We start from the raw sequence: 25,840 nt of genomic DNA, 5'->3' as shown, positions 1-25,840 counted from the left end.
AAGTATGTATACATTACACAACCTTGAGATTTGTAGCCACAAAACAAAGAAACCCAAAAGAATTTTTTTTATTAAAAGAAAGATCATCAAACACACAATGTGCAGAGGAAAAATAAAATCATGCAAACATAGCATTCTGAACCGAAGGGAAACAAGGAGTCTATTCACGGGCCCTTAGTTCGGCGCAGCAAACATGTCCTTTGCCTCGGGCCCCAACACCCCGATCTTTTCAATCTGGCCCTTAAGTATGCTCAAGGGCCATGAGCCCAGCTGCCTTCTTTCAGCCTGTACCCAACCTTTCCAATTCGGCCCAGCACTTAAGTTGATTGAACCTCTGCTCTCGCTTGCTCTCAGCAATGGGCCCATTGCTGTGCCTCAGTTCTGTTGCATTGTAGCCTCCAAGGCCAAAGGGAAGTTACAAGCTATTGTTTGCGCTGATTGTTTAATAGAAAGGGTGATTAATGAAGTGTTTTGTTTTCATTACTTCATTGGCCACTAGCCAAAAGTCGCTGAGATTCGCCATAAAATAGTGTTCACGTTATTTTAAATGAATGCCCGTTTTTTAGTGTGGGAGACCAGTGCTGAATCAAGCTAATGTAAGTGGAGATCATATGATTTCTACAAAGCAATTACATTGCTCATAAAGTACAAGTTCGTTTCTAGTTTTCAGAATAAATTGCATATCTTTTGCAAGCTTATCTTTCTGACCACGCTTTGCTTTCTCTTTGACCAGGTCATGGCTATCCTCCTTCATACCATGGATTTTATGACGATGACGACGACGATTATACTCCACCACATCGTTATGAAGGCAGGGGGATGGGTCCTCCACCACCACCTCCTCCAGTGGCAGGCCCTCGTAGGGGTCCACCTTCACGGCGCTACTCTTCTCAGTATGGCTCCTCAGTACAGCAACCTCCACCACTTGCCCCTCATGGTGATTATGGTCCTCTCGCTGATAGCCCAGTCCTGATCGTGTATGGGCTGGATACTAAGAGAATGAACCCAGACAAAGTGTTCAACATTTTCTGTCTCTATGGAAATGTGCATAAGGTATGTTTGCATGGGAATTTGCATTAGTCTATTTTTAAGAAGTTTGAAATTGTTAATGATTGTTTACAATCTCTTTGCACTGTTATCTTAGTTTAGATCAAGGGTCAGCTTTGTTCACCATGTACATTTACATGTGTGTAATTTTTTTTACACATATTAGCAATTGCTGTGGTGTGTTGGAATGATAGACAACGATAAAAGACAGCATTCAATAATTTTGCTGAATAAGCAACGTTATTGTGCCATCAGTCGAGAGTTTCCCCATTTTAAGCTAGGCAGATAGCTAAACTTCAGTCCTGAGTAGTTACAAGGCGGTTTTATTATTCACCATCACAGTACAGAACACAAGGAGCTGATGTAAAAAGACTGTACGTTCTCAAGAAAGGTAGTCAAATATTGATTGAAATTCCTTCGACTTAACAGAATGCTTCTAACGAACAAATATGCAAGTGATTGGTAGCTGGCCCAGTATCAAAGGTTAATTACTTAACAATGCGATAATAAGTAATCAGCAACAGCTGTGGACAGTAAGCAGAAGATCTCGTATTTGGAAAGTAGCAAACCAAATCGGGATGGGGGGAGCATAACGTCTTAAAAATTAAAGTACAGATATGGAATAAAATGTGCACAAGTACCGGTGTGTGTTTACTTTAAAGGAGCAAACCACTCTTGAACTGCTGTAGCACTCTGTGACAATAAGCAATAACTATGGCATCATATAGACTGAACTATTGATTCTAAGTGTGATCTTGAGCTTGTGAAGAAGCATATTTGGGAGATATTGTTACAAAAATGTGGTAGACAAATAGAAATAAACTGCTGGGCTCGAGCCGAATTTTGACCCAAAACGTCTGCTGTTCTTTTGCTGCTACCCGTGTTGCTTGTTTGCCGAACTTTTCCAACAGTTTGTTTTGGCTTCACATTCCAGTCTCTGCCGTCTCAATTCTCAGCTGTTTTATCTTGAATAGTGGACTAATTGCTATTTCTTCTGTCTCCCCTCCAAAAGTTTATTTTTCCCAGAATTTTTTTTAAACTCATGTTTCAACTTAATACTTAACAACTACAAATCTATTTACAGGTTAAATTCCTAAAAAGCAAACCTGGAGCTGCCATGGTGGAAATGGGGGATGGATTTGCAGTGGACCGAGCCCTCACGTGTCTAAACACTGAAAACTTCCTGTTTGACCAGCACATAAATGTATGGTAAGGCAGCTGTGCTGGATCCAATACATTTTCCAAGTATGTCATTTGTAGAATGGAGGTCGATGGCAAGGCCAAATGCCCCAGAGCGAAGTGACCTAGCAATTCACTTCTAGGTTAGTTGAGTTTTACCTCCTCAGGATCTTTAGCCAGTCTGGTAAGGATGTTGGTGAACAACTAATTTTGTGGTCACTTTCTGATACTGGCTATGTACTTAAATCTTAGTGGGATTTGAAACAGTCACAGGATTCAGTTCAGATCGCTAATCAGTAGCTAAACTTCTGCCTTTATTTCCACTAAGGGTTTTTCCCCTCCTTTCCCCCACAGTGTATCAAAACAAAAGGTAATTGTCCCTGGCCAGTCATTTGAGTTGGAAGACGGCTCTTGTAGTTTCAAGGACTATTCGACTAATCGTAATAACCGATTCACCAATGTGAAGCAAGCTGCCAAAAATCGAATCCAGAAGCCTAACAACATGCTGCATTTCTTCAGTGCTCCTCCAGGCACTGTTGAAGAAGTATTCTATCAGGTTTGTATGTAGTATTTCTCTGAAACAGCTTTCCATTTGTGAGCCTCATTATTCTGAAATAGTGTTGTGCTCAAAATAGGAACACCCAAGGAGCCTTGGGGCTCTGTTATTCTGGTATATCAGAAGACTTCCTGATAGGTACAGATGTCAGCCGTGTGAATCATCAAACCTGTTCTGTCCCTTTAGGCAGGGTTTCCCAACCTGAGGTCCATAGCATAAAAATAGGGTCAGGTACCCCTGTTTTAGGATGTTATATCAGTCCACTTTCCAAACCTGATTTCCCCAATGCCCAAAAATTTGATTTCTTTTTGAATAATTATAGCCCTCCAGAGGAGAGAATCCCAGATATTTTCCTGCAGGTATCCATTTAGGAGTGTATTTACCGAAACCTATATTTTAAGCTAATTTTGGATTTTTTTTGTTTCATCCATTGCTTTTGACTTAGTGTCGCGACTGTGAACAAAGTCATCGGGGTGCAGCTGGTAGATATAAAAGTCTATTCAGGGCAAACACAAGCCTTAGGAGTCACTCGAGAGAGAGAGAGACTCCCCAACTCAACATTACAGCACATTAAAGAACAAGCTGACAGGACAATTTCTATAGTTACAAGATCCTGATAATGCTGCTTTTGAGTTGCATGTAATTTTTCAAATACCTGGGTCTTCACACCAACACACTTAAAATTAGTGCTGACGATTGTGGTCTGAGTCATACTCATACAATGGCATGTTAATTGCATTCACGTATGTGGAGACATTTCAGGTCAGTTGGCTGTTTCCTGCTCTGCAATTTACAATGCAGCTTCAGGAAGACTATTGTTCCAAGCTGCTTTTAAATTCAATCTACAATCCATATTCAGATCTGAAGACTGGTTCCTGTTGAAATTAATATTTGCTATATTCCACATCTCCAGAATATGCCCTAACAAACTAATTTTGGAAATTTTTGGTTTCATCGCTTCTGCTTTATTTCAACCTGGAAGAAAATGTGTGTTAATTGTGCAGTGATATTAACGTTAAATATAATTTGGTTTTTTTAAGTAATTTAATCACTTTCTGGGCTTGCCAGGAAAAGCCAAACTGTTTTGTCCACCCTTGAAAATCGGTGACAAACTGGTGTAGTTCTAGTGGAGGTACTCTTACAGTGGTGTTCTCTTAGGAATTCCAGGATATAGACTCATTCAGGAAGGAATGACAATGAATTTCCAAGTCAGGAGGGTGCTTGGCTTAGTACTTATGTGCCAGAAGCTTTTGTCCTCCTGAGGTAGAGATCACTGGTTTAGAAGGGGCTTTCTTAGTAGCCTGGGTGAATATACACAACACAATATACATACACAACAAATACTGGGTTAGTGATGGAGGGAATGAATATGCCTCTAGTGCATGGGTTGAAAGACTTAAAATGTTGCTTTATCTTTGCCTTTAAATGTTTGATTTCCTGGATTGGCTATTTTGCATCTAATGCTTGTATTTGCAGAGAGCGGGCTTGTAATTTTGCGTTGTTTTCCAGATATCGGACAAAGTTGATGTGAAGAGACCTAAAAGTGTCATATTTTTCAGTGGGAAAAGTAAGTGACTTGTACCTTCAAGTAATGTTGTTCTGTTTGTGTGTGTGATGTTCTCGGAATATAGTGTTAGTCTTAAAACGCTCAGTGAAAGTAGTGCTGTCACAAATCTAGTCCTTTGAGGAGGGTGGTTGAGTTCTTCTGGAGCTCCGTCTGTGTATGAGGCAGTTAAACTTATTGCCACGCACTGACTACAAAAATGGAGGCATTTATCTATATTTGAGATTTGGGAAGTTTTCAAATTACCGTAGATTCCGGACTACAGAGCGCACCTGATTAAAAGCCGCAGGCTCTAAATTTAGAAAGAAAATCAATTTTGTACTTGTACAAGCCGCACCGGATTTTAAGCCGCAGGTGTCCCACGTTGTAATATGAGATATTTACACAGAAAGATATTACACGTGAGGATTTTTTAACTTTTAATTAAATCCGTATGGTGACATAAACAAATACATATTGCAAATGCTTTTTTTCGAACTGTGCCTGTAACATGGTTACTTTTAAATATACATACGTATCGGTAACACACAAATTACGTTGCGTATACTTTTTTACTGAACAGTGCACGAACAACATTCCAATATCTCCTAACGACTGGTAAAAAAATATATACTGCAGCCTACCAGGAAAAGTTATTGATTGCCTTTAACTTAAAAGCTGCATCATATGCGTGCAGCGTTTTCGCTCGGGTCTAATGCGCTCGCTCCCTCCTTTCCGTTTATCGCAAACCGGTATTTTCCCACAAGACGCGACGAAACCGGATGTGACGTCATAGCATTCCGGGATGTAGTACAGAAAACAAATATACTTAAAACACTTCTAACTTTAACTAGAAAATACTAACAAATGAATTACTAAGCGAAAATATTATAAACTAAATAACTGCCATAAAGGCAGCACAATGCTTTTCTTCGAGTGTTTTCCATGTTGATGAGGGTGAGTACAAATGACTGATTTACAATAATTTAATTGTGAAAGTGCGCTTGATTTGTCGTACAATTTCATTGGACCTCTGTGAACTACTCATCAATTTTATTGGTCTACTGTTACGAGGCAAAATGTTTTTGGCGGCATGAAAAAAAACCATGCATTAGCCGCACCATAGTAAAGGCCGCAGTGTTCAAAGCGTGGGAAAAAAGTAGCGGCTTATAATCCAGAATCTACGGTATTCATGTTGGAGCTGAGATCTTTAAAGAATATACCTGACAATATGAATTGCTCTTGTGCAATTCCAGTGAATGAGTTATTCCTAGAGTGTAGAGAGTTGTCATAATGGGGATCATTCCTTGTTCTTGAGTGCTACTAAAGCCTTGTGTGATTCATTTTTGGGCAACAGATTATGCTGCAGGTTGTATATAAATTCTCTAGGAGGAAGAAGGGTTTGTTAAATATAAATTTGTTTCTTTCTTCCATTATCCAAACCGGACCAGCTGGATCTAAAGGAAATCAAGGTAGGACATAAATCTGTATTCTATTTTTTCTTTCAGTGAAATTTGAACTATGAGGAAGTACCTGTATCCTTGTTAAAAGTACCTTGTGATAGTCTGAAACTAACAATCGATCACACCCATTCAATTCAGGTGGCTGAGCTTTGTAGAAAACTATTTTTAAGATTCGATTTCCTGACATATAACCATATAACAATCAGAGCACAGAAACAGGCCATCTCGGCCCTCCTAGTCCGTGCCGAACTCTTAATCTCACCTAGTCCCACCTACCCGCACTCAGCCCATAACCCTCCACTCCTTTCCTGTCCATATACCTATCCAGTTTTACCTTAAATGACACAACTGAACTGGCCTCTACTACTTCTACAGGAAGCTCATTCCACAAAGCTATCACTCTCTGAGTAAAGAAATACCCCCTCGTGTTTCCCTTAAACTTTTGCCCCCAACTCTCAAATCATGTCCTCTCGTTTGAATCTCCCCTACTCTCAATGGAAACAGCCTATTCACGTTAACTCTATCTATCCCTCTCAAAATTTTAAATACCTCGATCAAATCCCCCCTCAACCTTCTACGCTCCAATGAATAGAGACCTAACTTGTTCAACCTTTCTCTGTAACTTAAGTGCTGAAACCCAGGTAACATCCTAGTAAATCGTCTCTGCACTCTCTCTAATTTATTGATATCTTTCCTATAATTCGGTGACCAGAACTGTACACAATATTCCAAATTTGGCCTTACCAATGCCTTGTACAATTTTAACATTACATCCCAACTTCTGTACTCAATGCTCTGATTTATACAGGCCAGCGTTCCAAAAGCCTTCTTCACCACCCTATCCACATGAGACTCCACCTTCAGGGAACTATGCACTGTTATTCCTAGATCTCTCTGTTCTGTTCCACTGCATTCCTCAATGCCCTACCATTTACCCTGTATGTTCTGTTTGGATTATTCCTGCCAAAATGTAGAACCTCACACTTCTCAGCATTAAACTCCATCTGCCAACGTTCAGCCCATTCTTCTAACCGGCATAAATCTCCCTGCAAGCTTTGAAAGCCCACCTCATTATCCACAACACCTCCTACCTTAGTATCATCGGCATACTTACTAATCCAATTTACCACCCCATCATCCAGATCATTTATGTATATTACAAACAACATTGGGCCCAAAACAGATCCCTGAGGCACCCGGCTAGTCACCGGCCTCCATCCCGATAAACAATTATCCACCACTACTCTCTGGCATCTCCCATCTAGCCACTGTTGAATCCATTTTATTACTCCAGCATTAATACCTAACGACTGAACCTTCTTAACTAACCTTCCATGTGGAACTTTGTCAAAGGCCTTGCTGAAGTCCATATAGACTACATCCACTGCCTTACCCTCGTCAACATTCCTCATAACTTCTTCAAAAAATTCAATAAGGTTTGTCAAACATGACCTTCCACGCACAAATCCATGCTGGCTACTCCTAATCAGATCCTGTCTATCCAGATAATTATAAATACTATCTCTAAGAATACTTTCCATTAATTTACCCACCACTGATGTCAAACTGACAGGTCTATAATTGCTAGGCTTACTTCTAGAACCCTTTTTAAACAATGGAACCACATGAGCAATACGCCAATCCTCCGGCACAATCCCTGTTTCTAATGACATCTGAAAGATCTCCGTCAGAGCTCCTGCTATCTCTGCACAAACTTCCCTCAAGGTCCTGGGGAATATCCTGTCATGATGGTGTCTTTCCCAGCATTTGTATTGTTATTAGTGCACAGCATATACTGTAATATGGGATTAAAGTAGGCGTCACCTTAATCCTACAAAAATGCTTTACAGGTTTCCCCCCGAAGGTAGAGTGTTCCTATGAAACCGCTTGTAAACCGAAATGTCGTAAAGCGAAGAAGCAATTAGTATTAATTTATATGGGAAAATTTTTGAGCGTTCCCAGACCCAAAAAATAACCTGCCAACTCAAACCAAATAACACATAAAACCTAAAGTAACACTAACATATAGTAAAAGCAGGAATGATATGATAAATATACACCCTGTATAAAGTAGAAATATTGTATGTACGGTGGAGTTTCACTTATCAAAATCGGGAAGACAGCGAGCCAAAGTTGATTTGGAGGGGAAAAAATCCCGTACACGCCTACGCAAACAACTACCCGCACAATGTTTCATGGTCATTGTAGTCTTTCTCGGGGTAAACATGCGTATAAAGCGGGTGTCTTTTTTTCGTAAAAGCGAAAATCCTCTTTGGTTAGCGAAAACAAGTACTAATGTAGGTCTTTTGTAACAGCGAGTTGTCATAAAGTGAACGTTTGAAAAATGGGGGACACCTGTATTAATCTCAAATTTCAAAGTACTTTTATTATCTATGTATACAGTGTACAACCCTGAGAATTGTATTCCCACACACAGGCATGAAACAGACACACCATGGAACGCATTCAAAGAAAAACATCCAACATGCGACAAAAAGAGCAAACTGCACAAATGGTTTAAAAAAAGACGAGCAAAAAAGACACAATATAAAACACCAGCCCACAAAGTCATTGAAACAGTTTAGGATTCAACGTAATGCTGTCATTTGTTAACTGCAGGCTGCAGAACCAATCCGCCCCAATCAAAATTGCACAAAATAACAAATTTAAAAAAGAGAAACTAGAAACACATCGTTACATGAACTCCAGAAACCGTGCTGATTATACCTCCCATCTTAGTTGAGTTATGTAAAAGTATTTTAAATACAAGTCTTTGTATTTAAAGCTTTTAAAGTATAATAGGCATTTTACATCTTAGAATTTATTACAAGGTCTGCAAGTGCATTTTCTCATCTGTTACTTGTAGCAACAGGTAGTGCATCCATACCCAACCTTGAGGTGAGCAAAGGGTTAAATTCATAAGAGGTAAAAAGAAAGCTTGACACACCTTAGTGTGAATGCTGGTTACTCTGAGACATATTGGGATCAGGCAATATGCTGTCATGGGATAGAGTAAATGTAATATCAAACTGTAGCTTTGGTTCTTTTATTTTACCAGTCATGTTATTGAGTTTTTTAATGGCTGCTTATGTGGTTTGCTAAGCTCAGGAATACAAAGGTTGAAGAATGAGTGGGTCCCACAAATCAGTGCTTTTCCAGCACTGCTTTTTCTCAGAAGAGAATTTCACCTTGATTTTCCCAGACTGGTGACCATATATTGCTATTAAATTTGATGTGATTCTGGCCTTCCTCATCTTTCTAAGCTTTCTAGAAAGATAATGATAGCTTTGACTCCTGCCCCTCCTGATAAAAGTAGTTTGTTTAGCATTAGTTCACTGTTACGGGTGTGATAATGTGCAATGCAAGTACAGAAATGGGGATAGAATCCCATACCTTCAGAGTGGGTTCTGAATTCCATCTGCACTTCAGCCCATGCACACTAATGCAGTGTGTCCCTTGGTAGGTTTATAATATCTATGGTACTTGCAGTAAAGCCATCTAGTGTTTTAGCCTAGCTTTGATTCCAAGGATCGATCTTTCTCCAATTTTTCTGCCCAACTGAGAATTAAATACTAATTTTCTTGGCCCCTGTGCCTTCACTTGGCTGTGAAACTGCCAAGCTCCGTTGAAAAGGAATGTTGATATGAAAAGCTACAGGGAGTCTGCACTCCATGTCATTTCATTATCCGGGACAGTGTTTCTGAAAATAAATACAACATTTCATAGCCTTTTATTAGATATGAAGTCCATTATTATCTCAGTGGAATTTCACACAAAATCTAAGTATGGTTATGTTAGAGCCATTGTAGACTGTAGACCTTGCTGCAATAATCTTTTGTGGTCAACAGGGGTAGAAATACTGATTCCTGTTTTCCTGAGCTGGGGCTCTGGATAGTTTTAAGGTGCAGCCGGCCAGCGGTGAGGTGACATCTGTACTGGACTTCGAGGGAAGTGGACCCAGGTTCAAATCCGGCTGGCTCCTTGTACACTTTGCATCTGTGTTGGGTTGAGCGTAGAGCTAGCAACAACCTCACTTTTTAAAAAAAAAAGACAAAGGCTAAAGAAATAGGAAGGTTGCCACACAGTGTGCGAAGAGGAACAACAACAGTTTTAAAGTGAACCTGAACCAAACTGATGGGCAGCAAAGACTTCTGGTTAAATATCTGAACAATAACAAATCAAATTAAATAAATGAGTACAATGGATAACATCAAAAGGCGGTGCCTCAAGAAGGCATCGTTGATCCTTACAGACAATAGGTGCAGGAGTAGGCCATTCGGCCCTTCTAGCCAGCACCGCCATTCACTGTGATCATGGCTGATCATACACAATCAGTACCCCGTTCCTGCCTTCTCCCCATATCCCTTGACCCCGCTATCTATAAGAGCTCTATCTAATTCTCTCTTGAATACATCCAGAGACTTGGCCTCCACTGTCTTCTGGGGCAGAGCATTCCACATATCCACCACTCTCTGGGTGAAAACGTTTTTCCGCATCTCTGTTCTAAATGGGCTACCCCTTATTCTTAAACTGTGGCCTCTAGTTCTGGACTCACCCATCAGCGGGAACATGCTTCCTGCCTCCAGCGTGTCCGATCCCTTAATAATCTTATATGTCTCAATCAGATCCCCTCTCATCCTTCAAAATTCCAGTGTATACAAGCCCAGTCCCTCAGTGTCCTGAATATGTTCTCTTGTTACCATGATTGGGGTGGGGGTACATAAGCCTGAAAACTCACACTCAAGAACAGCTTCTTCCCTTCCACCATCAGATATCTGAATGGTCCATGAACGCTTCCTTGTTGTTCCTTGGCTATTTATATGATTTGTAGGGTTTTATCTTTGCACTGTTACCCAGAAACCAATTTCATGTCATATGCATTGACAAGTCTGATAGAGCAGAGTATGCATGTATCATCAGTTGAAATGCCTTCAGATTAATGGAAGTGTAGTTAAAAGATGCTGGTTAATGACAATGATACCTGGAAGAGACTACAAAGTTTAGATCTTGGCTAGTAAAGCTTCTGTAACTAGAGTAACACACAAATGCTGGAGGAACAGGTCGGGCAGCATCTATGAAGAGTCAACATTTCGTGCCAAAGGCCTTCGTCAGGACTGGGATCAATATAAAGTTACAACACAAAATGCTGGAGGAACTCAGCCGGTCAGGCAGCATCGATGGAAAAGAGTGAACGGTCTACATTTTAGGCAGAGACCCTTCTAGTTCACTTTTCAGGTCAACTGTTTTCTATGGATGCTGTTTGACCTACGTTCCTCAAGTACTTTGTGTGTGTTGCTTTGTATTTCCAACATCTGCAAACTGTCTTGTGCTTGTGATCAATATAAAGTTGCTCCTTTTGTTGGAAATAATTTCAATAATGATCTTGTTTTGGGATGAAGAGCTGTTTTACCAATAGGTTTTAGTAATGCTCTATAAATGTTCTGATCTTATTACATCATTTGGACTGATCACTAGCCCTTTATTACAGTGAGACAGCCATTTATTAGGTTAAATCAGATTATGGGATTGGGTGTGAGTGTATTCAAGTCTACATTGTATTTTTTCCCCTAGATGGGTCATGGGAGGCTCTCGTAGGGCTGATATAACAAATCCATGTGTTCTTCAGCAGAAGGAAAACACTCCGTAGTTTCCTGGTACAATGCTAATAGTAATTTTTTTGTTCAAGCTGTTCGCTTGTGACTTTCACCAGGTGTTTTGCATACATATGTTTGTATTGCCTTTTTGTTGGTGTCTGTGCAGGGTTACTGCCCAGTGTCAGCTGAGTAGAAATTGTGCATCCGTTAAAAGTGCTGATAGACAGTATCCTTCTGCCCCATCAAGCCCCTGCAACCCCCGAGTTAACCCTAACCTAAGTCACAGGACAGTTTACAATGACCAATTAACGTGTTTAGATTTACGATCTGTGGAATCTTGGGAGTACACAGCTGTTGATAACTTATTCAAAGAAATCCTGAAGTTTCCTGAATTTAATCCAGCTGAATATAAATAGTGGGTTGTTTCTGCCAAATAACTCCAGCTGTACAGAACATTAATTGGACTGCACTTGTATTGTGTCCTCCAGCTCTAATCGTGACACTACAGGAAGGATGTTATGGCAATAAGGAGTTCAGAAGGGATTAACTGGGATGTTGCCTAGAATGAGGATGCTATAATTGTATGAGATTATAGAAACTGGCTTTATTCTCAGTGAAATGTAGAAGGCTGAAAGGCATGGATGACTAAGTTGTCTTCCTTCTAAAGGAAAAGTGAGTCTAGAAGTAGAGGGCACTGTTTTAAGGTGAGGTGGGGGTGTGGCTTAAATGAGATCTGATGCTGGGGTTACCAACCTGGGACCCATTGGATCTGAGAAATAGTTTTGTTCCCCCTCAAGGTGTTTGGTGGTTACTGGAGGGCCAGGTAGGTACAGATATAATTGCATTTAAAAGGCATTAGGACAGGTTTTTCCAGAAAAGCCATAGAGGGATACAGGCCTAATGCAGGCAATTGGAATTAATATCTACTACAATCCACAATTTCCACAGGTACTAGCCTTTTCTATAAGAATTCTATTCCATTCTTCATCCCTGAAATTAAGCTAACACTTTTCCTATCATGGTCAGCTTGGACAAGCCAGGCTATATGTTTCTAATTTCAATTTAATTGTTCCTGAAGCTAAATGGTTAGTTCAAAAACTCATTTTGTATTGATTGGTAGCAAGGAGTTGAGTCCTATTAAGATAGGGTTAGCTTGGAGCATTTTCACCTAGCTCGTAACCTGGAAAATGCTTCAGGGGCATTGAACGAAGTTGAGTGAAATGTTTTTACAAAGTGTCAGAACTTGTTGGATAGTGTGTTTGCAAGCACTAACCTGGAGATGGTTGGAAATAATTCTCTGCATGCAGGCAGTCTGACAGAGAAGAGGTCTTAAGCACATTAGGGGGGAAGGCTTAGCTAAGAGAAGTATTTTGGAAGCAGTGGTATGAAAGGTGTTATCTTAATTTGCTGCTCTCGAAGAATGGAATCGAATTCTTACAGGAAACATTTGTACCCATGGGAATTGTGGTTTGCAGTAGACATTGGCAAAGGTCATGGGGCTGAAGAAGGGATGTTGGAATGAGGGAGAAGTGTAAATCAAAAGCACAGTTGGCGAAGCATCCTTCATCATTGTGCTAGAAAATGAGATTAAGAAGTTGGGGATAAGTGTTAGGTGGATTCATGTGGGAGTTAATGCCACAAAGGCTAGCATTGTTGGAAACTATGGATTCCATACATTTAGCACAATTTCCACTTTTGTTTATTCCTGTTGAGATTTGTACATTGCATTCCCTACATGGTTTAACTCAATCTTGGAAGCTATATCAATTAAGGTTAATTCTTTGCAATACTTCAACACAATTGGACCCCAAATGCAGTGTTTCGGGTAGGGGACTATAATTCTGCTTTGTGTGTAAATGTATTTTATTAACAGCTTTCCTTTTAAGAGTATCCTTTTCATGTAGTTCTACTCTCCCTTCAATCCTCACTAGATGTTGATATTGGGAGTTTGTATCAAAGGAATTTACTCCTGTTCACTTTCCCCAAAATTCTCACTTTTGTAGGTGAGAAAAGTTCTTCCGGGCTCCTGGAGTACGAATCGAAGACCGACGCTTTTGAGGCACTGGTTATGCTTAATCACTACAGGCTAAAAAATCCAGGTATATTCTTCCATCCTGAGCTCTGACATTGATTCTTTGAGCTAAACTGTGTGAAGCATTCTTGACTTTTGAGTTATTTTGATATTAACACATTTGGTATAGAATCTAGAAATGTACTTTTATTTGCTTTTTAAAGTACATCTTCCAGTACGGAAGGATGTCTGAAGGGGAAGGGGTACTTTAGCTTAAGATGAGGCTATTTACTGATACAATACCAGACAGAACCTGAGTATCAGAGTATTGAACAGTGATGTCTTTCTCTGGAAAATGAGCTGAAATGTGGCTGAGAGTGCAAGTTGAGGGGATGGGGCTTAAAGTCGATGGTAATTGAGGGCTTTCAGTTTTCGGCAAGACAAACTAAAGATATGGTCGTTACTGGGGAATTTGGGGTCTGTTACTGAATGGAGTGATAGTGGGGGGGTGGAGTACAGAGATGAAGTGGAAGGGAAGTTTCTTACAAGCAGCAACACTAGACTAAAGAACTGAAATTTGTAATCAGTCTGTAAATCTTGACCAGAGAACAAAATTACCAAAGCCTCCAGCCTGTCTTTGATATCCGTAGACAAGTAGGATTTTGCTTCTAGGACATTGGCACGCCCGTTGGGTCCCTCAGGTTCTAGTTTGCCTTCGGTGACATAAGTGGAGATATTTTGAGGTTTGTCATGCCATTAGTAATATTCCTTTAAGTTTATGGAATTTTCATGGGGGTGTTAAACTGAGATTCTTTGGTCAGTGAAGAACCCGTACTGGGGAACAATCATGCAATTGTGCAGAGAGATGGGTGGACATTGCTTGATGATGTTCAGTTACTCATCTCAACAAGCGGTTTGTTCAGATGCTGTGTTATCTTCACTGGGAATGGAGAGGGAGAGTTCCAGATGTTGGTTGCTTGGTGCCAGTGCTCAGCTAAAGACCTACCTTGTAGGGAAAGGTTGAATAGGTTAGGACTTTATATTACCTGGAGTGTAGGAGAATGAGAGGAGGATTGATAGAGGTATAGATACAAACAGGCTTTTTCACTAGGGTTGGCTAGAGGTCATGGGGCTTAAGGGTGAAAGGTGAAATGTTTAAGGGGAACCAGAGGGGGAGCTGCTTCACTCAGAGTGGTGAGAGTGTGGATCGAGCTGCCAACAGAAGCGGTGAGTGCGGGGTCAATTTCAACATTTAAGAGAAGTTGGGATATCTGAAGAGAAGTTGGGATATCTGCATGGATGTGAGGGGTTTGGAGGGCAATGGTCCAGGAGCAGATTGATGGGAACTAGGCAGAATAATAGTTTGGTACAGACTAGATGGGCTGAAGGGCCTGATTCTGTTCTGTGGTCCTCCGACTGCAATTGAGTCAGCTGAGCAAGACATCGTTGATAAAATAAACATGTGGCCAAAAAGCAGCCAATCTGCACTTTTAATGCACTGTGCAGCACCTGTCAGTATATTAGTCAGGTTTGATACTGGATTATCCACTGAGTAGTCTCTCTTTTTCTTCCCCCCCCCCCCACCAACTCCAATGTTTTGAAAACCTCAACAGATGGGCCTGATCTGTATACACTGAAGCTGTGTTTCTCTACTGCCTAACAAGATCCTGATCAGGAAGCAGACGCCACGAGGCTGATCATTGCTTTAGATGTATCTGGTTTCGTTTCAACTTTTTTTAATCACTTAAATGCTGTAACATGTGACCCATGAAATGGAATTGTATGTTCTCCAGTTAAGGGCAGTTTTTTTAAAAAAGTTTTCCGGTGAATGAATGGTTAGTGAAATGTGGAACGTGACCATGTTAGCGGTTAGTATGTACGAGCAACTGTTTAAACTTGTTTAATTATTGGAAAATTCCTTGACTGCATAATACCGTACACTATTTATGTTACAGCTACAAAGTATTAATAAAACAATTTGTTTAGTTGTCGTGACTACTTGTAGTCTTTTCTTTAGAGAAACCTTTTAGTATTTTCTGAAAATGCCAACATTGTGTTCAGAGGGTGTGAGTGGCTTTTGTTTGTATAAAGGATCATCATTGGGATCAACAAGGTTATATTAAGAGTTCCTGGGTGTCAACATCTATCAAGATCTATTCAGTGCTAAACCTAATGAGACAATTAAAGGGTGTGTCAGCAGCTTCTTTAGGAGTTTGAGGAGATTTGGTAGTCACCAAAGACATCTGCAAATTTCTATAGATGTACTGTGAAGAGCATTCTAAGTGGTTCCATTATCATCTGTTATGAAAGGGCACAGGATCGGAAAAAGCTGTAGAAAGTTGTAAACTCGGCCAGCTCCATCCAGTACATCTTCAAAAGGCGATGTCTCAAAAAAGGTAGTTGTGGTTTAAGGACCTCCAGCACCCAAAACATGCCCTCTTCTCATTATTGCCATCAAGAAGGTGGTACAGGAGTCCGAAGGCACACACTCAATGCTTTAGGAACAACAGCTTCCCCATTGCCATCAAAACAGTAGTGTGGTTGTTTGCACAATGCTTTACAGCACAGGTGACGCAAGTTCAATTCCCACTACTGCCTGTAAGGAGTTTGTATGTTCTCACTTTGACTCTGTGGATTTCCTCCTGGGTGTTCTGGTTTCCTCCCACGTTTTAAAGTTGAACCAGTTGGTCGATTAATTCGTACTTGTAAATTCTCCTGTGATTAGGCTAGGATTAAATTGGGGGCTACTTGAAAAGTCAGAAGGGTCTATTCCACCCTGTATCTCAATATATATATTCTGCAAACATTGAACTGGACCGTGACAGGTATATGGAGGAATCTAAGGTGGAGGGTTATATGGGAGGCAGGGTTTAAGGGTCGGCACAATATTGAGGGCCGAAGGGCCTGTACTGCGCTGTATTGTTTTTTTAAAAATGAACACTAACTCACTATTTTTGCTCTGTTTGCACAAATTTAAATTTTCATATACAGCATTTTACTTTAGGTTATGTATTGCACTGCACAGCTGCTACAAAAAAAATCATGGCAGATGATAATAAATTTGATTGTAAAATGAAGGCAATAAAAATAGTAAATTGAGCTAAATTGAAAGTAAATCTGAAGGGGCAACAACAAATCAATGTGCTGCAAAAAGACGTGCAGACTTGCCAGCATTTGTTCCTGAGGAAGATTTTCCATCGTGATGTACAAAATTTATATAGAGGGCTTAATGAGGGAGATATGGCATTGTAGGGCACCTTTTGAATATTCCACTCGAGTGAGCTGTGGAGATTCAGTTGCTCAGTTTACTCTGGACGGAATCGGGGATTTGTGCAGGTAGGCGGCCACGGGATTGAATGAATGTGCAGCTGTTGGCAGATGTAGAGGAATGCATCTTTTCCTTGGGTGAAAGGACTTGCCTTTGTTACACTGCCTCTGCTGAGAAAACAAAAATCATTGCTGTTGCCACAGTCGTATTGAAGGGAAAGAGATACCATTATGGAGCTTGTTAAACATTTCAAGAGGGGCATCAGAAACAATAGTGACATCGGAGTGGGAGAGTTCAACATACTAAGCCATAGTCACAATTGTCTCTATTTCAATTAATCCAAAATCACAGTGAGGGCTGAATGAATGTATTGACCTGCCAGGAGACTTGAAAGTTTTAGTTAATCAAGGAGTGAATTGTGCTTTGAATAATCCTGTCCCAAAGCTGGATTTGAAATAAGATGGGTGTATCTGATTAACCCATTTATCTTGGCCCAAACTAAGATGCTGTTCGCCCCTTCCATGCTTTCTTTCACTACTCCCCCCCCCCCCCCCCAAAACTTAGTCCACGTCCAAATAGATGTACTCACTCTGTAATATCCCAAATCAGCAGAGTATTTGGAGATGCTGCAATCCATAGGTGTCAAACACAAGGCCCGCGGGCCATATCCGGCCTGCGAGATCATTTTAGATAGATCTATTATTTTAATTATTAATGGCCCGGTGATATGAAGCGCTGATAACACACAAACTACAGATCCCATAATGCAGCGCAACAGCTGCCGATAGGCTACCCGGGAACATTCCCGCGTCAAGCGTCTGTTGCTGTATACAACGCTATTCTGAAGTCAAAGCTGCAGTGTAATGGGACACTAAAGGCAAAGTACGACTCTGCAGGGCCCGTACAGTTTATTCGCTCCATTCCTGAAGCAATGCCTCAGCTCCGTCTACATGCGGCTCGAACCTTGTGCGTGTTTGGTAGCACATATCTGTGTGAGAAGCTTTTCTCAGTGATGAAGATTAACAAAACATCACACAGGAGTCGTCTCACTGATGAACACCTGCAGTCCATCCTGAGAATCTCCACAACACAGAACCTTACACCAAACCTAAACAAACTTATTGCCAAGAAAAGATGCCAAGCATCCAGCTCTGACAAAACGGCATAAGAGCAAAAAAAAGTGTTTTGATTTGTTGTTGTTTTAATTTTTGCTGAAAAGCACAAATTTTATTTATATTTTCAGGGGTTTTTTGCAGCATGCTCATATTTCTAACTTGTATAATACTGACAGGAGATATTTTTATGGAGAGCAAAATATTTAAGTTATTTAAAGTTTTAGTTTATTTTTTCTGGAATAATATTCCTGTCTGTTTTTATTCATATTTATGTTCAAAAAATGTTTAGTTTTAGTGTGTTCAATAAATGTTTATCCTGTTCGGCCCGCGACCTAAAGTGTGCTTTGAGTTTTGGCCCCATGTGCAATTGAGTTCGACGCCTCTGCGTTAGATAGTTCAAGGGGTTGAATTTACTGAATGGGCAAAAGTTTTGTTGACGCAGGGTTTCCCAAACTTTTTTATACCATTAACCATAGACTGGAAACACTGCATAGTTAACTTAAGGTATTGTCTTCTGCTGTCGCTCTGGTCATATGTCGTACCCACCTGCTCCTACCAGGTTTCAAATATACTGGTGCCTGAGAAGAGTGTGGTAATGACTAATTCCCTGTGGCAATTGCATCCACAATGAAGTGAGAGGCTGGTGTGACGCATATCAGCTCCTGCCTGAGTAGTGACTTGGATCTGCTCCAATCCTCCTAACACAACAACACTGTCTACAGCAGCTGCCATCTCATTGGCTCTCCACACAACCCTGGAACATCTGGACAGCAAAGATGCATACATCAGGATGCTCTTCATCGATTACAGCTCAGCATCTAATACCGTCGTGCCCTCAAAACTGATCAGTAGACTCTAAAACCCGGCATCAACACCCCTTTGTGCAATTGGATCTTGGATACCCTCACTTGTAGATCCCAGTCAGTTCAGATTGGCAAAAACATCTCCCCCCACAATCTCCATCAGCACAGGAGCACCACAGGGGTGTGTGCTTTGCCTCCTGTTCTACTTGTTTTAAATCTATCACTGTGGCCAAGTACAGCTCCAACACCTTACACAAGTTTGCTGATGACACCACTGTTGTGGCTGTATCAAAAGTGGTGATAAATCAGCATATAGGAGGGAGATTGAAAATTTTTGGAGTGGTGTAATAACAACAGCCTTTCACTCAGTGTCAATAAGGCCAAGGAACTGATTGTGGACTTCAGGAGAGGAGAACCAGAGATCCTTGAGCCCATGTTCATCAGAGGGTCAGTAACTTTAAATTCCTGGGAGCCACTATCTCAGTGGGCCTGTCCTGGACCCATCATATAAATACAACTGCAAAGAAAGCACGATCATTCTTCTACTTCTTCAGGAGTCTGCAGAAATTCTGCATGACATCAAAAACCGTGGCAAACTTCTATAGATGTGGGGTTGCATTACAGCCAGGTATGAGAACGGTAATGCCTTTGAGGGGAAAATCCTACAAAAGCTAGTGGATTTGGCCCAGTACATCACTGGTAAAACCTTCCCAACCATTGAGCACATCTACATGAAATGTTGCCATAGGAAAGCAGCATCCATCATCAAAGATCCTCATCATCCAGGCGGTGCTCTTTTCTCACTGCTGCCATGAGATAAAAGGTACAAGAGCCTCAGGACTCGCACCAACTGCTTCAAGTTACTACTCCTCAATGATCAGGCTCTTGAACAAAAGGGTTAATTACACATTCTAATTCTGGTGTTAGAATTAGAACACCAGCTACTGGAGCTGCTGGTTTCACTTCAAGGACTCTTTATCTTGTTATTTCATGCTCGTTATTTATTGCTATTTATTTATATTTGCATTTAAACAGTTTGTTGTCCATTGATCCTGTTTACAGTTACAGTTCTATAGACTTGCTGAGTATGCCCACAGAAAATTTATCTCCGGGTTGTACGTGGTGACATGAATGTACCCTGATAATAAGTTATACTTTGAACTTTGGTTAACTCGTTTCTTTGTTGCTGACTCCTTTTCAGATAGGCCAGGCCATCAGTACCCATGGTGCATCACTTGTACTTCAACATGGTGCTCTCTGATTTGCCACTCAGTGGCCACTTTATTAGGTACACCTGCTCATTAATGCAAATATCTAATCAGCCAATCATGTGGCAGCAACTCGATGCATAAAAGCATGCAGACATGGTCAAGCGGTTCAGTTGTTCAGCCCAAACATCAGCATGGGGAAGAAATGTGATCTAAGTGACTTTGTCAATTATCCCGTAATTAGGCCGGTGTTAAATCAAGAATTGCTGGGCGGGATTGCTCAAATGGCATAATCCGCGCTGTCAATAAATGAACAAACTCGTTTTTAAATTCCATATTTATTTTCACAGATTGAAATTCTCCAAATACCACGGTAGGATTTCAACTCCTGTTTCTCAATCGTTGATACAGAACTCTTGGTGCTGGTCTGTGATCTGTAGCAATAAGCTACCTGCAAATCAGATAAGTTAAGTTAACCTACCTGTGGCAATGAGTTACTCTTAAATCAAACTGCAGATATTGTAATCCATCTTGTGCAATTAGCACCCTCAGCTCCCCCACCACGCCATAAGTGATGTCAGATGTTCCCCAAGTGACCTCGCACCCAGGTTAGTTGAACAGTCATTGAAACTCCTCCACCTCGATGACTTCTCTTCGAATCGCTCCCTCCACTCCATCTGCAATCCGTCTCGAACACATTACACTTTGACTTTGCAATACTCCAGCACAGCTCTTCCCTCCAATCAGCTTCGCCTTTGCTCACCCCTTTAATGTTTACCTCAACCTGCTTAAGAATGTTTTACAGTCAAATTTCTTGCCTTTTGAACTACCAGTAAGCCGTTGCTCATCTTCAGTAGCGTTCCATCTTAAACCAGAAGTTCACCTTGCCCCTTTTGTTCAAGAGCCTGATGGTGTGAGTCCTGAGGCTCTTGTACCAATGGCAGCCATGAAAAGAGATACATAGGCTGGGTTGTGGGGATCCAAAGGTTCGTTTATTAGCAAAATATACAACTCTGAAACTTCTTCTCCAGATAGCCACAAAACCAAGAAAGAAAAGAACGGCAGCACAATCATCAAACACCAAATCCCTCCTTCCTGCACAAAAAAACGAACAAAAACAGAACAGACACATTGAGTAAGCGTTCGGCACGGACTAGAAGGGCCGAGATGGCCTATTTCCGTGCTGTAATTGTTATATGGTTATATTAAATGCCCTCCCTGCACATAAAAAAATTAGAAAGATTGGACAAAAAACACAAGGTACAGTCCGCCCTCCGTATCCGTGGGGGATTGGTTCCGGGACCCCCTCCCCCCCCCCCCCCCCCCACGGATACCGAAAAACACTGATGCTCAAGTCCTTTATATAAAATGGCGTAGTATTTGCATATAACCTATGCATGTCCTCCCATATACTTTAAATCATCTCTAGATTACTTATAATACCTAATACAATGTAAATGCTATGTAAATAGTTGCTATACTGTATTGTTTAGGGAATAATGACAAGAAAATAAAGCTTGTACATGTTCAGTACAGATGCAACCACCGTAGCTCTCCTGGGAATGCTGATGCTGCCTCGACATCAGCCGATCCCGATTCTCCTGTGATCTTTAAGTTTCTTGAGGCTGTAGCGCTTTACAGAGCTAGCCAGCCATCCCTTCCTAGCCTTAAACTCCTTCCTCTTGCTCACAACACAAGGCGCGAGGCGAACAATGCTCAAACAACGAGAGCTGGAGAGAGAACCTCCGGGCTTTCCCGATCCGCGGTTAGTTGAATCCGCGCGTGCGGAACCCGCGGATAAGGAGGGCCAACTATGTATAAAAAACTATATTCCAAGTCCATATCTGAAACGCAGAAAACCCGAGTAACGTTCTCCGGGCACAGTGGCAGGCTTTTCAGTCTCCAACAGCTGAGCCTGATGTTGATTGGCGCTTTCCTACGATAGCGTTCCATGTAGATGTGCTGAATGGTTGGGAGGGTCCTGCAGCTCACAGAACACCGGAGCCATCTTAAAATTTTAATGATATATCTGAGCGTAGATGAAAAACATTCATTGATTTCAGGAATATATTTTCCACGTACCTGTCATCTCAGCACATGCAAAAGTGCCAGTTACACTTCGTGGCCACTTTGTTAGGCACAGGAGTGGAACTGGATGTAGCCTTCTGCATCGGTACCCCCATCCACTTCCATGTTGTGCATTCAGAGATCTGTTCTCCTCTGACCTCTCTCATTAACAAGGCATTTTCACTATCAGAACTGCCACTCACTGGATGTTTTTCCACACCATTCTCCATAAACTCTAGAGACAGTGCTGTACGAAGATCCCAGGAGGTCAGCAGATTCTGAGATCCTCAAATCACCCCGTCTGGCACCGACAGCCATTCCATGGTCAAGGTCACTCAGATCACATTTCTTCCCCAACAATTTCTTCCTGAACAACAACTGAACCTCTTGACCACGTCTGCATGCTTTTATGCATTGCCGCCACCTGATTGGCTGGTTAGATATCAACATTAACGAGCAGCTGTACCTAATAAAGTGGCCCACTTTACGTGGGTCTGATATTTGGTGATCCATCAGCCTGCTATGATGATTGAATTGCAAACAGTCACTCAGTTCCTGTGTTTACACCAGAACAGCAAGCATAAATTAAGGCTTCATTCGGCTTGACTCCAAGAAATCTGATATTGTGTCGACAAACACAGAATGCTGGAGGAGCTCAGCAAGTCAGGCAGCATCTGCGGAGGGGAATAAACAAGTCGATGTTTTGGGCCAACACCCTTCATGACTGACATGTATTGTGTCAATTCCAGATTCATGAAATGCTCAAGTTCACGCATAAACGTACAGAATTCAGCGATCTGTACGATTACAGTGTACTTGTGCATGATGCAACTCCTGTACGTTTTATGCTTCCCTCCGCCCACCGAGTGCATTTCAGAATCAAAATTGAATTTACCTCTGACATAGATCATGAAATTCGCTGTTTTGCGGCAGCAGTGTGCGGTGTAATACATAAAATATGCATTACAATAAGAAATATATATTAAAAATTAAACTGTTCGTTCTTTATGTGCCGTGTCATATGACATGGGCGATCACAGTCTTTCCAAGACCATGATTGTTCTTGGTAAATTTTTCTACAGAGGTGGTCTGTCATTGCCTTCTTCTGTGCAGAGCCTTTAAAGTTAAGTAAGTAATGGAAAATACGGAGGAGATTGAGGCTGAGAGGAAAGACAGATCAGCCAGGATGAAATGGCGGAGCAGACTTGATGGGCCAAATGGCCTAATTCTCCTCCTATATTTTATGGTCTAAAGTGAGAGCAAAATACAGAGATGGTGTTCGTGGGTTCATTGTCTGTTTAGAAATCTGATGGCAGAGGGGAAGAAGCTGCTCCTAAGTCATTGAGTATGTGTCTTCAGGCTCCTGTACCTCCTCTCTGATAGTAGCAATGTGTTGGCCTGCAGAAGCTACAGTCTAATCAAGGACAGGTGAAGCAGACAAATCACACCCGCCACAATTTGTGGACTCTGAACTGAATCTTGCTCCAGGACAATCTAATTAGGGCAACTGAATGTGGACCCAGGAAGCTTCAGGTAATGATCTGCTAAATCTGAGACCATTCTCAGATGAGTAGCTAATTACTATGTAAAATGCCACACCTACCAAAGAACCAATCAGTAATCTCGTAAGACAGACTGGGTTGCCTCATTTAACTGGTTTGGACCAGTCGGAGTTGAAAGACACAAATACACAAGGCTGCGGTGGGCAGAACGATGAAACGGTGTTGGCTGTAGCCCTGTGCAATGACCAGTAAGTAGGCGACCCAGGTAGGTCTGGTGACCTTGAGCCAATGGGATGGAGATCCACCAGTTCAATCGATGAGGAACAGTATAAGAGTCAGGATCTCCAAATACACATGGTCGATAACTCTCCATCAACCATCGTGGATAAGGAGGACCTCCTGGTCACTTGTAGATCAGGACCACGAGGAACGCTTGGCCAGTGTAGACTCCTTTTCTCTTCATTGACTGTTCACGGATTCTAGTAGAGTGCACACAGGAAGTTAGTTTGTGCAACCCAGGTGCATTTTAGTTGAGACAAATAAAAGTTACTTCTCAGTGAACACAGACTCTCTGTGCCTCACTGATCATTATTACAAGGGGTGTTTCTTGTAACAAATGAGAAAAGGGCATGTCCTGGGTGATGGGTGTCCTTAATAATATGTAGGGCTCTCAATACCAGTAACCGTGGTGTTAACTGTTCAGCCTAACAAAATGGCTTCTCTGTAATGTTATTTAATGCTGTAATGGGTTTCTGTGTCTGGAGTGTTTGGGTTATAACTGCAGATAAGGGGTGAACTAACCAATGGAGAATTGTTATGCCATCTTGTATGTGTAAGCTGAGTGGGAGTTCGTGGGCTTTTTTGGGAGGTGAGCGAGAAGACGGACGTGTGAAGAGCGGACAGAGGTTCCGGGGCGCCGGATACTGGACGTCGGCGGTTCGGACGGTGGCCGAAGGCTTGGAAGGTCGTTGTGGATGGAACCGGAGGCGTGAGCTCCAACGTATTAAAATATTATGTGCACAAAACTGATAAACTTACTGATTTGGTGCCTTTAGGTTATCTGTTTCTACTAACCCCTCACTAACTATAAATTTACTTGCCTTTGGTGTATTGTCTGGTATTTGTGTTGCGAGCGTGTACTGGGGGGGGGGCATTACACCGTATCTACACTGAAGTATTGCACTGTTGGCGGGGCGACGGCGGTTCACCCTAGGCAAACGGGGGTAAATTGGGGACACGGATGCTACAAATAGATGGCGCCGTTTTGACGTATTGCCTTTTGAAGATGCCCTCAATGCTGGAGAGCATCGTGCCCGTGATGGAGCTGGCTGAGTTTGCATCCCTCTGCAGCTTTTACCACCCCTGTGCAGTGGCCCCTCCATCCTAGAGGGTGATGCAACCGGTTAGACTGCTCTCCGCAGTACACCTGTAAAAATTTGCCAAAGCCTATGCCGGCAGACCAAATCTCCTCAAACTCCTAATGAAATATAGCCATGGGTGTGCCTTCCTCGTAGTTGTATCCATATGTTGGGCCCCGGATAGATCTTCACAGACGTCGACACCAAGGAACTTGAACCTGCTCATCCTTTCCACTGCAAACCCTCCGATGTGTTTGGTTTTTACTACATTTAAAATAAATATATTTAAATATTAAGCAGGTTGGTAGAACGTAGGCAGGAGATCAAATGACAGATCATCCTTTTGGATGTCATCTTATCGCTTATCATTTTCAAATTTTGATGAAAGGTTGTTGCCCCGATCATTGGTACGGTTTTGTTGTATTTTTAATCGGGACTTCTCCAGCATCAGGAAGGATACCTGCAGCCACCCAGGCCCAGTTCCTAAAGACTTTCCTTCTTAAAGCCTGCAGCTAAAAATCTACCACAAGAAAATCTGCAGGTGCTGGAAGTCCAAGGGACGGAGACACAAAATGCTGGAGGAACCCAGCAGGCCGGGCAGCATCTATAGAGAGAAGTGAGCAGTTGACATTTCAGGCCGAGCAACACACACAAAATGCTGGAGGAACCCAGCAGGCCGGGCAGCGTCTATAGAGAGAAGCGCTGTCGACGATTCAGGCCGAGACCCTCTACTGGGTCTGGAAAAGAAGATGAGGAGCCAGAGTAAGAAGGTTGGGGGGGGGGGGTGGAGGAAGAAGTACAAGGTGGTAGGTGAAACTGAGAGAGGGGGAGGAGTGAAGAAAAGAGCTGGGAAGCTGATTGGTGAAAGAGATATAAAGGGCTGGAGAATGGGGAATCTGATAAGAGAGGACAGAAGACCACAGAGGAAAGGGAAGGGGGAGGAGCACCAGAGGGAGGTGACACACATAAAATGCTGGTGGAAAGCAGCAGGCTATAGGAAAGCAGCATCTATAAGAAGAAGTAGATAGATAGATAGATACTTTATTCATCCCCATGGGGAAATTCAACTTTTTTCCAATGTCCCATACACTTGTTGTAGCAAAACTAATTACATACAATACTTAAC

General features: G+C 41.8%; 1 protein-coding gene across 1 annotated transcript in view; it reads left to right on the top strand.

The window, feature by feature from the left end:
• LOC140716496 (heterogeneous nuclear ribonucleoprotein L-like) overlaps window positions 1-15,381 on the top strand; it is a 42,039-nt gene extending 26,658 nt beyond the window's left edge. The window contains exons 8-14 of the mRNA XM_073029280.1: window positions 734-1,053; window positions 2,132-2,256; window positions 2,581-2,782; window positions 4,292-4,349; window positions 5,777-5,797; window positions 13,386-13,481; window positions 15,007-15,381. Coding sequence (XP_072885381.1) covers window positions 734-1,053; window positions 2,132-2,256; window positions 2,581-2,782; window positions 4,292-4,349; window positions 5,777-5,797; window positions 13,386-13,481; window positions 15,007-15,053 — 869 coding nt within the window. The 3' untranslated portion in view covers window positions 15,054-15,381. The remainder of the gene's footprint in view (window positions 1-733; window positions 1,054-2,131; window positions 2,257-2,580; window positions 2,783-4,291; window positions 4,350-5,776; window positions 5,798-13,385; window positions 13,482-15,006) is intronic.
• The last annotated feature ends 10,459 nt before the right edge of the window (window positions 15,382-25,840 follow it).

Source organism: Hemitrygon akajei, chromosome 25 (genome assembly GCF_048418815.1).
Source record: "Hemitrygon akajei chromosome 25, sHemAka1.3, whole genome shotgun sequence".
NCBI lineage: Eukaryota > Metazoa > Chordata > Chondrichthyes > Myliobatiformes > Dasyatidae > Hemitrygon > Hemitrygon akajei.
Note: the sequence above shows the minus strand (reverse complement) of the source record. Positions and strands in the feature narration are given on the sequence as shown.